Source organism: Patella vulgata, chromosome 1 (assembly GCF_932274485.2).
Source record: "Patella vulgata chromosome 1, xgPatVulg1.2, whole genome shotgun sequence".
Taxonomy (NCBI): Eukaryota; Metazoa; Mollusca; class Gastropoda; family Patellidae; genus Patella; species Patella vulgata.
In genome coordinates, this window is record NC_065879.2 from 94,861,579 (window position 1) to 94,873,842 (window position 12,264).

At 35.1% G+C, this 12,264-nt stretch overlaps 1 protein-coding gene across 1 annotated transcript; it reads right to left on the reverse strand.

Moving 5' to 3' along the window:
* Positions 1-368: 368 nt before the first annotated feature.
* Positions 369-5,183, reverse strand: LOC126818156 (zinc finger protein 664). The gene is made up of 2 exons (XM_050545391.1): positions 5,060-5,183; positions 369-2,224 (listed from the first exon to the last, which is right to left on the reverse strand). The coding sequence occupies exons 1-2, from the start codon at positions 5,060-5,062 to the stop codon at positions 1,013-1,015; spliced, it is 1,215 nt and encodes a 404-aa protein (XP_050401348.1). The 5' UTR covers positions 5,063-5,183; the 3' UTR covers positions 369-1,012.
* Positions 5,184-12,264: the final 7,081 nt, after the last annotated feature.

The following is a 12,264-nucleotide window of genomic DNA, read 5'->3' on the forward strand; positions in this document are numbered from 1 at the left end:
TAACATACATTGGAATTCGGCAAATTCTATCCCGTGGTTCGAGTGTAGATGGTTTATCAAATTTGATTTGTAATTATTTATGCTGGTATTGTGTCGGGAAATTGAAGCGTTGCAAGTCTTACATTTGGCCTTACTTTGATCACTGTAGCTGATCATGAAATAGTTCCAAATCATATTACTCCGCAGAACTACATCTGGCATAGAGGCTTATTGATTACTGACATACAGGCTTATTGATGTCACATGATTACTGTCAGAACTACATCTGGCATACAGGCTTATAGATGCTGATAAAAAATTTTGACATAATTTAGTGATAAGTATTGTTATGTACTTTTAATAACTCATAATATAGATCAGACTTTAAAAATGTAGACATAATTTGTATCGTTATGAACATTTAATAACTCATAAAATATAGATTACACTTTATTAATTCATAATATTACAAACACATAAGTTAAGTTCCCAATAGATGGGGTTTTTTTCAACTCCAGTTACAGAAATGACGAGAGAATGTCATATGATTGCTACTGTTGATGTTGTATCATTACTCATTCTGACATCTGTGATAGACATACAGGTGTTGATCAATTTAGGGAATTATATCGTAATCAACATTTAATAACTGATAATCTCAACTTTATTAATTAATCATACAGCAAATAATTAAGTTCACGATAAATGTTTGTGTTTAATTCTCGAGATAAAATAGCACCAGACATTTCTACATTGATTATCATGACATTTGGGGCACTTTAATGTTTAATAGTTTTATATCCACTACTATCGGTAATTGTATCTGTATCGGTCGATATATTTCTCTGTCAATATCCGATAGTTTTATATCCACCACTATCGGTTTCTGTATCAACCGATATATTTCTCTGTCAATATCTGATAGTTTTATATCCACCACTATCGGTAATTGTACCTGTATCGGCCGATATATATATCAACGATAGTAACCGTATGAGAGACCATCACTAGAGTGATTGTTTCACTACAAAATTCACAATTGTATTGATTTTTCTACACTATGAATTCTTCTGTGTCTTTGTAGGTTTCTACCACGTGTGAATAATTTATTACAAACATCACATTTATATGGTTTTTCACAAGTATGACTTCTTATGTGTGTTAGTAGATGACTACTTTCAGTAAATGATTTACTACAAACATCACAATTAAAAGGTTTTTCTCTGGTGTGAATTCTGATGTGTGACTGTAGGCTTCTGCATTGTCTGAATGATTTACTACAAACATCACATTTATAAGGTTTTTCACCTGTATGAATTCTTATGTGTCTCTGTAGATTACTACTAGTGGTGAATGATTTACCACAAACTTCACATTTAAAGGGTATTTCACCAGTATGAATTCTAATATGTCTATATAGATTACTACTCATAGCGAATGATTTACTACAAACATCACATTTATAAGGTTTTTCACCAGTATGAATTCTCATGTGTATCTGTAAGCTAAAATTCTCACTAAATGATTTACTACAAACATCACATTTATAAGGTGTTTGACCTGTATGAGTTTTCATGTGTTTCTGTTGATTACTACTCTGAGTGAATGATTTACTACAAACACCACATTTATAAGGTTTTTCACCTGTATGAGTTCTGATGTGGGTCTGTAGATGACTTCTATTAGTAAATGATTTACTACAAACATCACAATTATAAGGTTTTTCACCAGTGTGAATTCTGATGTGTCTCTGTAGATGACTACTGCTAGTAAATGATTTACTACAAACATCACATTTAAAAAGTTTTACTTCAGGATGAGTTCTACTGTGATTCTGTAGAATACTTTTCTTACTAAATGATTTACTACAAATATTACATTTATAAGGTTTTACGCCGGTTTGCCCTTGCTGATGACTAACATGTATTTCACAGTGTTTTTCTAACTCTGTTTCTAAATTAAATTCTTCATCACACAAATTACACTGATAAACAGTTTCAATATCATCAGTTTTCTCTTCTTTAACATGACAATATTCATCTACAACATCAGGTTTCTCAACTGTAACATGACAATATTCATCTACGTCACCAGTTTTCTCTTCTTTAACATGACAATATTCATCTACATCATCAGTTTTCTCCTTTTTAACATGCATCTTATTGTGTTTTTCTAAATCATCATATTGTTGAAAAATTGAGTCACATACAACACACTGATGAAATGTTATAACATCATTAGTTTCCTGTAATATATGAAAGTTATAACATCATTAGTTTCCTGTAATATATAAAAGTTATAACATCATTAGTTTCCTGTAATATATAAAAGTTATAACATTATTAGTATCCTGTAATATATAAAAGTTATAACGTCATTAGTGTCCTGTAATATATAAAAGTTATAACATTATTAGTATCCTGTAATATATAAATGTTATAACATCATTAGTTTCCTGTAATATATGAAAGTTATAACATTATTAGTATCCTGTAATATATAAAAGTTATAACGTCATTAGTGTCCTGTAATATAAAAAAGATAAACATCAAAGGTGTTTCATTCGGCCAAATGACAGTGGACACATTAAGCAATTTTTTTCTGCCAAATGATTCAGCTAGTGTGTCCACTGCTATGGCCCAATCAAACATTGTATTTTATTCATTACTGGCAAGGTAAAGTGACACAATGTTGTTGCAAACTAGTCTCAACACCAACAAGACTGAATATATTATTTTCCAAGACAGGGGGACTTGGATGGCCGAATGGTTAGTACGCGCGTGCTGTATCATACGGTCTATCATTGAATAACTGGCGGGGTTTCCTTTCCCCGGTTGTACGTGACATGGAGTAGTGCCTCCTGTCCAACCTCGTGCATTTTTCTCCGGGTCCTCCGGATTCCTCCCACTGCTAAAGACCCCTACGTGCAAGCAAATTATTGAAATAAAAATGAACAGTGTGTTAGTCCCAAAATGACCTAGTTTGTGTCTTTCCAAGACAGAATAGTGGCCCTTCGATACAGAGAGAGAGAGAGAGAAATGGGGTTTAACGTCCACTAGACACAAACTAGGTCATTTCGGGACTAACATATGTTTTTTTTAATTTTATTTCAATAATTCGCTTGTGCGTAGGGGTCTTTAGCAGTGGGAGGAAACCGGAGGACCCGGAGAAAACCCACGAGGTTGGACAGGCGACCCTACTCCTTGTCACGTACAACCGGGGATTCGAAACCATGCCAGTCGACTCAATGACAGACCTTATGATACAGCGTGCACACGTTAACCATTCAGCTATCCTCCCCCCCCCCCCCTTCGATACAAAAGCCCAAAATAAATTATATCAATCACAAAACACTATTTCACAGTCAATACCCCTTTAAATCGTACACTTGCACATTGTCATGTAGACAAAAATTTCAACTTCATCATTTTTTTCCCAATCGCCGTTACACCTACAGACAAAATGATAAAAGTTGGGGACAGCTATTATCTCCAGTTAGTAATACAACACTTTGAATCGTTTTATAAACGTAAATATTGTGAATGATTTGTCTTTGTCTCCAAATGTTTAACGTCCCTAGACCTTATGCTAAAATCAATGAGCAAATAAAATTTCTTAAATTTCTAATCTAAACAACTGCAGAATAAGATTAATTCATATCTGAATACAAAGGAGGTGTCATGGCAAATTCATTTCTATGGAGTACAATGTTTCCATCAAACATTCATCTGGACATTTCCAACATTGAATTATGGCTTTTTAGTGTACAATTTAACAAAGAATAAACACTGAGTGTGAATAAATCAATATTGTATAAAATTTATAACAAAATATTTTAATTTAAAACCCAGTAAATACGTCCACTGTTTAATTGTCAGTGTGTCTTTATGATTCCAGGGTGAATTAGAAGTCATAAAAATATTAACAATGTGTGTTCATTAGGCCTATAAAAATAGCAAAAAACGAAAGCAGTTTCAAGGAAATTTTGATGCAGTATTTACTATTTTCCATGTTTCATCCATGATGTTTATGATGTTACTCCATAACAAAACTCTAAAAGTGATGGATATTTGAAATAAAAAGTTTGATTATATGGACTTGATGCGCTAAAACAAAGATAGTTATTAAAATTAGAAATTTTGACGGTCGTAGAGTGTATATTCAGGCATCTATGTAAGACTTGGTGTGTGAGTGTGTGTGTGTGTGTGTGTGTGTGTGTGTGTGAGTGAGAGAGAGAGAGAGAGAGAGAGAGAGAGAGAGAGAGAGAGAGAGAGAGAGAGAGAGAGAGAGAGAGAGAGGGTTTAAGTCCACTCTTTAAGTCCACTCGACACAAACTAGACAAATCGGCCCCGTTTGTCGCGACGCAGGAGCGCCATCACGTAGTGATCTCTAAAACTATTATGGCCACTTCCGCCTTCATTTCTATTGGGTTTGGAGCTCAAAAGATGGCAATAAACTCGCTCTAACTTGACTGAATGAAAAATCTAACATACCTTTCGACTTTGTGGAATAACAATCTATAATTCTAGTGATCTTTTTTTTGAAAATCTTATCGGATTCCTGAGAACAGATGTATTTTCTTCATGATCACCATCAAAACATTGAAGAATCGATTATGTCGTAAATTTTATGTTAATTAGATTGCCATTACTTAGATTTTCCTTTTTCTCACTGTTTTATTGTCGATTTGGGATGATACGAATATTTAGTATATATTAAAGACGTCTCTATTCATTTGACGTTTAAACCTATATAATGTACATGAATTTTAGGTACTATTTTTTTTTGCGGATGAATACAGCTGTTCTGTATTGTATTCTGTTGTAGACTGTGAAAATTTTGGATCCATGTGTCGACGCTTTAAATCACATGGATCCATTAAACCTTCTAACTGTTTAATTCAATTTTTTTCTTTGAAGATTCTTATATTACAAATCTTTCCTTACACTCGAAACGTAATCACTGGGTCATTTCGGGACTAACAATAACATATGGTTCATTTAAAACTTTGACCGGAAGCACTATTTTGTATTAAAATAATAATCGTTGTTTTATTTTGTTTAATCTAAAATCACTTCACCATTATTTTGTTGACAATTGTCTATTTGTGAAGCTGCAGTTGTAACACAGGATTGCTGATCTGTCTCTTCTACAACTGAAAGTCAAGTAAATAGGCCTTTATTCACTAAATTAGTCTTCGGCCGATAATAAAGTGACGTCAGCTTCCGGTAGTAGGTTGTATACATAATAAAGTCCCGGATCTCTCCAACCCGAATAGTTCACAACTCCTACTTCAATGGAATTACATTTCATTTAAATATAAGTTCTGATTGCATCATCTTTGAGGGTTTTTTTTTTTTTTTTTTTTTTCGAAATATCGCCTCTGAGTTCTCGGATGTTTGCTTTATTCAAATGCAGTCTGCATTGCTAAGAAAATATGTCCTATTTGAAAAACCTCTAAATGGACAGACATTAGGCGACATGTAAACCCCCGATAAAAAAGACCCTACGTGGTATATTGGAATAGGGGGTAGATATCTAATAAAATGTGGCAGGTAAAACGTGGTATAATAAAATATGAGGATGATACGAAAGTACAATGAGTTGATATGTAAAAAAACCTGGTAGAATTCGGGGCCAGTATAACAGTGAGAGAGAGAAATGGGGTTTAAAGTCCACTTGACACATACTAAGTCTTTTCGGGATTAACATATGGTTTGAATTTTATTTGAATAATTCGTTTGCGCGTGGGGGTCTTTAGCAGTGGGTGGAAACCGGAGGAACCCCACAAGGTTTGACAGGCAACGCTACTCCTTGTCACGTACAACCGGGGATTCAAAACCACGATAGTTGACTCAATGACAGGCCTTATGACAGAGCTCACATGCAAACCTTTCAGCCACCTAATCCCCCAAGATAACAGTAGCCCAACATTTGCGTTCTGTAAAACGGTTTTGATCCTATTATGGTCATGAAACTTTGACATGATTTTCGACTGAAAAAGGGCTTAAAATTCGGTAGAAAACTGGTTGTTGAATTTCATCTTTTTCGTATAATGGTAGCTTAAACAACATACATTATGCAAGAGCTAAATCTGTCTATTGCAGATCTTTCTTTAGGCCTGAAATGTTATCTAATTTATTTATTAGACATTAATTAACCTATCCAGACCATAATTAACTCTAGATGGCATGGCCATTATATGCTATACCACGATACAACTGTTATATCTGCCTATTGTTCTCGTGTATCACGCTAACACGATACAGTAAGATCAGCCTATAATCATTATATATACCACATTTTACCTAGTTCTGTTGTACTTTAATAAGAGCTACGGTGGCTAAGTGGGTAAGATGCTGGCTCGCTAGCCTGGAGGTCGCAGGTCCCCTTCAGGTGTTGGTTGAGAAAGTTCACAAGTACGAAGGGCACCCATTTTGTCCAGCAGTTTTGGTCTGAATTTCACACTCAACACAATATTTAACGTTTAAAAATCTAACTACTTTATGGAATCAACGACATATTTTTTATTGGAATAAATGACCAATTCAAATTCATAATGTCACTGCTATTGATACTTTAAAAACTAAAGACAAATTTATTTAAAAAGACTTTTACAAAAGTTTTCCTTTTATCAAGATTACCCAGAACTGTTTTAATTTCTAATTACATATAATTTTATCTAAATCACAACTTCTATATAGATTATCCAGAACTATTCTAATTTTTAATTACGGTGTCGGTAAATATAATATAAGCTAAATCACAATTTTTATTTATATACATGTATTTGATCAAGTATTCTCGTTCTATTCTCGTTCTATTATGTAAATGTTATATTGTCTTGATCTATAACATCTCTATACAAATAACCATTTTTATTACAGCAATTCTTTAGCCAACTTTCTGGTCATACACAATTACAATAACTCTGGTGAAACAGTATTGCTCTGGTCCAATGGAGACTACTACTGTGCTCCGGTCCCCGACAACTATATAAAAGGAACAGCTTTACAACCTCACTAAAGCCTGAAGAGTTTGCATAAGAACGAAACTACATGTGGTAGCTTCATGGCTACCAATCACATTTATATTTTGTTGGGTTTTTTTTTTATCTAGTATGAGTTCTCATGTGTTTTCGTAGAGATTTACCGTGAATAAACGATTTACTACAAACATCACATTTATACGGTTTTCCTCCAGAATGTGTTCTGATGTGTCCTTGTAAAGTACTAGTCTGAGAAAATGATTTACCACAAACATCACATTTATAAGGTTTTTCACCTGTGTGAGTTCTGATATGGTCCTGTAAATGACCAGTCTGAGAAAAAGATTTACTACAAACATCACATTTATAAGGTTTTTCACCAGTATGAATTCTGATGTGTTGCTGTAGATGACTACTAGTAGAGAATGATTTACTACAAACATCACATTTATAAGATCTTTTTCTAGTATGAGTTCTGATATGTGCCTGTAGATTACATTTATAAGTAAATGATTTACTACAAACATCACATTTATAAGGTTTTTCACCAGCACAAATTCTCACGTGTTTGTGATGATTACAACTCTGTGTAAATGATTTACTATAAACATCACATTTATAAGGTTTTTTTCCTGTTTGCCCTTGTTCACTAACATGTATTTCACAGTGTTTTTCTAAATCAGTTTCTAATCTAAATTCTTCATCACACAAATTACACTGATAAACAGTTTCAATATCATCAGGTTTCTCTTCTTTGACATGACAATATTCATCTACATCATCTGTTTGCTCTTCTTTAACATGACAATATTCATCAACATCATCAGTTTTCTCTTCTTTAACATGCAACTTATTGTGTTTTTCTAAATCATCATATTGTTGGAAAATCTCATCACATACAACACATTGATGGAATGTTATAACATCATTAGTTTCCTGTAATATATAAAAGTTATAACATCAGGAATATATAAAAGTTATAACATCAAGAATATATAAAAGTTATAACATCATTAGTTTCCTTTAATATATAAAAGTTATAACATCATTAGTTTCCTGTAATATATAAAAGTTATAACATTATTAGTTTCCTGTAATATATAAAAGTTATAACATCATTAGTTTCCTGTAATATATAAAAGTTATAACATCATTAGCTTCCTGTAATATATAAAAGTTATAACATCATTAGTTTCCTGTAATATATAAAAGTTATAACATCATTAGTTTCCTGTAATATATAAAAGTTATAACATCATTAGTATCCTGTAATATATAAAAGTTATATCATCATTAGCATCCTGGAATATATAAAAGTTATAATATCATTAGTTGCCTGTAATATATAAATGTTACAACATCATTAGTTTCCTATAATATATAACGAGAGCATCGCTAACGCTGCAATATACGTCCACATACCAGCTTTGATTGATGTGGTACTTATTAGAATGAAGAGAGAGAGAAATGGGGTTTAACGTCCACCCGACACAAACTAGGTCATTTCGGGACTAACATATGGTTTAATTTTATTTACATAATTTGCTTGCGCGTAGGGGTCTTTAGCAGTGGGAGGAAACCGGGGGACCCGGAGAAAACCCACGAGGTTGGACAGGCGACCCTACTCCTTGCCACGTACAACCGGGGATTCGAAAGATTGATGTGGTACTTATTAGAATGAAGAGCATGAAATATGAAATGGCTGTAATATGATAAAAGAGAAAGAGGGCTAGGTGTTGGGTTTGTTTTGCCAAATTTACAGACAAACTACTAACAAAAACGTGGGTGTTACACTGCCCCAGGAGGTATAAATATGCAAAGTTCCAAGATGATACATTCAGACGATAGATGATAAATACAAATACCCTGTTATTGAAATGACAACATCAATAGTTGCCGTCCTTAGGATATAAGGACTAAGTATTCCAAGTTCCAAGATAATCCATTCAGAATTGTGGCCTTCGGGCGCTAAAGACAAAAATTGGGCGTGGCTCTGCCCCTGGGGATTGGGGCATTCACCAAAATCAATAGTTGACACCCTTAGACTATAAGGAATACATATGCCAAGTACCAAGTTGATCCATTCAGAATTCTGGCCTGTAAATGATAAACACAAAAATTGGGCGTGGCTCTGCCCCTCGGGGTCGGGACATGCAGTTGGTGTCCTTAAGCTATAAGGAATACATATCCCAAGTTCAAAGACAATCCATTAGGAATCGTGGCCTGTAGGCAACTCACAGAGACACAACAAAATAATGGGGGTGGTTCTTCCCCTGGGGGTTGGGCAATCACCAAAAACAATAGGAGGAATCCTAAGGGTATAACGAATAGGTATGCAAAGTTTCAAAATGATCTGTTAAGAATTGCGTCCTGTAGAAGACAAACAAAAAAATACAAGAAATGGGCGTGATTATTCCCAGGGGGTCGGGCATGCACCAAAAACAATAGGGATCATCCTTAGGGTATAAGGAATTCATACAAAATTTTTTCAGGACGATTGATTAAGAATTGTGGCCTGTAGGCGACACACAGACACACAAAAAGAAAATGGGTGTGGCTCTGTCCCTGGGGGTCGGACATGCACCCCAAATGATAGGGATGTTCCTTAGGGTACAAAGAATAAGTATGCAAAGTTTTAAGATGATACGTTAAGAAATGCAGCCTGTAGAGGACAAAAAAACAAATACCTGAAATGGGCGTGGCTCCGCCTCTGGGGATCGGGCATGCACCAAAAATAATTGGGATCATCCATAGGGTATAAGGAATAAGTATGTAAAGTTTCAGGATAATCACTTAAGAAATGTGGCCTGTAGGCGACACACATGCACACAAAAAGAAAATGGGCGTGGCTCTGCCCCTGGGGTTTTAGCATGCACCCCAAATGATAGGGATGTTCCTTAGGGTACAAAGAATAAAAATGGAAAGTCTCAATATGATACATTAAGAAATGCGGCCTGTAGATGACAAACAAAGGAATACAAAAAATGGGCGTGGCTCTGCCCCTAGGGGTCGGGCATGCACCAAAAACAATAGGGATCATGCTTAGGGTATAAGGAATAAGTATGTAAAGTTTGAAGATGATCACTTAAGAATTGTGGCCTGTAGGCGGCACACACACACACACAGGGGAGACGGACAGCAATATACGTCCACATTATGAATGTGGACGTATAAAAATTATTAGTATCCTGTAATCTATAAAAGTTATAACATCATTAGTTTCCTTTAATATATAAAAGATAAATATCAAACATGTTTTATTTGGGCAATTCATTCGGCCGAATGACAGTGGACACACTAAGCAAATTTTCTCTGCCGAATGATTCGGCTAGTGTGTCCACTGCTATGGCCCAATCAAACATTGTATTTTATTCATTACGGGCAAGGTAAAGTGACACAATGTTGTTGCAAACTAGTCTCGACACCAACAAGACTGATGTTACAGTAGAATTAGGTCAGATGACTTGGGGGCTACATCATGTTTTATTTATTTAGATATAAATATTTCATAATGCTATAAACCAGTGTCAAACAGATGAAAACATACGTAGATGGTGTGAAATTCATTGTTACAAAATTGGCTGCTATTTGACTTCCAACTGTCGTGAATTTTGACCCCTGCGATTTTAATAAATCTTAGCTGACTATAACATGCAGATTTGAGTTTTAAAATTGGTACTAGCGATTCTCAAGGGAAAATACCGCTTATGACTTCACTCAGATATGACTGAAAAGCCCTTATTTTGGTGCCATGCCACGCACACATGGACTGGTATAGAGCATTTTGATTACATTATTGACTTTGATCTCGGATTTTAAAATTCCATAACTTTGGATCTAATAAGAAATTTTTGATGAAATAAATAAATTTGGGCAGCATTTTATGTATATTTTAAAAAAAATTCTGTCATTTAAAACTTTGACCTGAAACCCCTACAGTATGGTATTAATTACTATTTTCCATATAGATCCGAAATATTTCATCCTGATTCACCATCTTCGTTATGTGTTGGGTTTTTTTGAAATTCAAAATAGCCTCACCATTATTTTGTTAATAATTTCTGTTGTCTATTTGTGAAGCTGTTGTAACACAGGATTGCCGATCTGTCTCTTCTACTACTGCAAGTCAAGACAATAGCTCTTCATTTAGACAAACAAGTCTTCGGCGGAGAACAAAGTAACATCCGCTTCCGGTAGAAGGTTGTATACGTGATATAGTCCCGGATCTCTCCAACCCGAATAGTTCACAAAACTACTACTTCATTGGAACTACATTTCATTTAGATATAAGTTCTGATTTCATCATCTTTGGTTCTTTTTCCGAAATATCGCCTCTGAATTCTCGGATGTTTGCTTTATTCAAATGCAGTCTGCATTGCTAAGAAAATATGTCCTATTTGAAAAGCCTCCGTCTAAATGGACATTACATGTAAACCCCCAATAAATTCAAAACAGTAACATGTTTATCTCCTAATTATCCCAGTCTCTTTAAAGCTTTATTACCCCAGACATTATATTATCCAAGCTATTTTAAAGCTATATTACCCTGGCAGTGGGTAAATACCACGCTCCAACCTATTGCTTCTATACAAATATATACCACCTATTGCTCTCTTGTATCGTGTTAACACATACTTTAATATCAGCCTATATTTCTATTATACCACGTTTTACCTACTTCCGTAGAGGGCTAGATGGCTGAATGGTTAGCGTGCGCGCGCTGTATGATAAAGTCTGTCATTGAGTCAACTGGCATGGTTTCGTATCCCCGGTTGTACGTGGCAAGGAGTAGGGTCGCCTGTCCAACCTCGTGGGTTTTCTCCGGGTCCTCCGGTTTCCTCCCACTGCTAAAGACCCCTACGCGCAAGCGAATTATGTAAATAAAATTAAACCATAATGTGAGCGCTGTATCATAAGGCCTGTCATTGAGTTAACTTTTTAATCCCTGGTTGTATGTGACAAGGAGTAGGGTCGCCTGTCCAACCTCGTGGGTTTTCTCCGGGTCCTTCGGTTTCCTCCCACTGCTAAAGACCCCTACACGCAAGCGAATTATTGAAATGAAATTAAACCATATGTTAGTCCCGAAATGACCTAATTTGTGTCGAGTGGACGTTAAACCCCATTTCTCTCTCTCTTTCTCTCACCTACTTCCGTTGTACTTTAATAGGAGAAACGGTGGCTAAGTGGGTAAGACGCTGGCTTGCTAGCCTGGAGAACGCGGGTTAGGTCCAAGTGTTGGCCGAGAAAGTTTACAAGTATGAGGGGTGGCCATTTTGTCCAGCAGTTTTGGTTCGAAA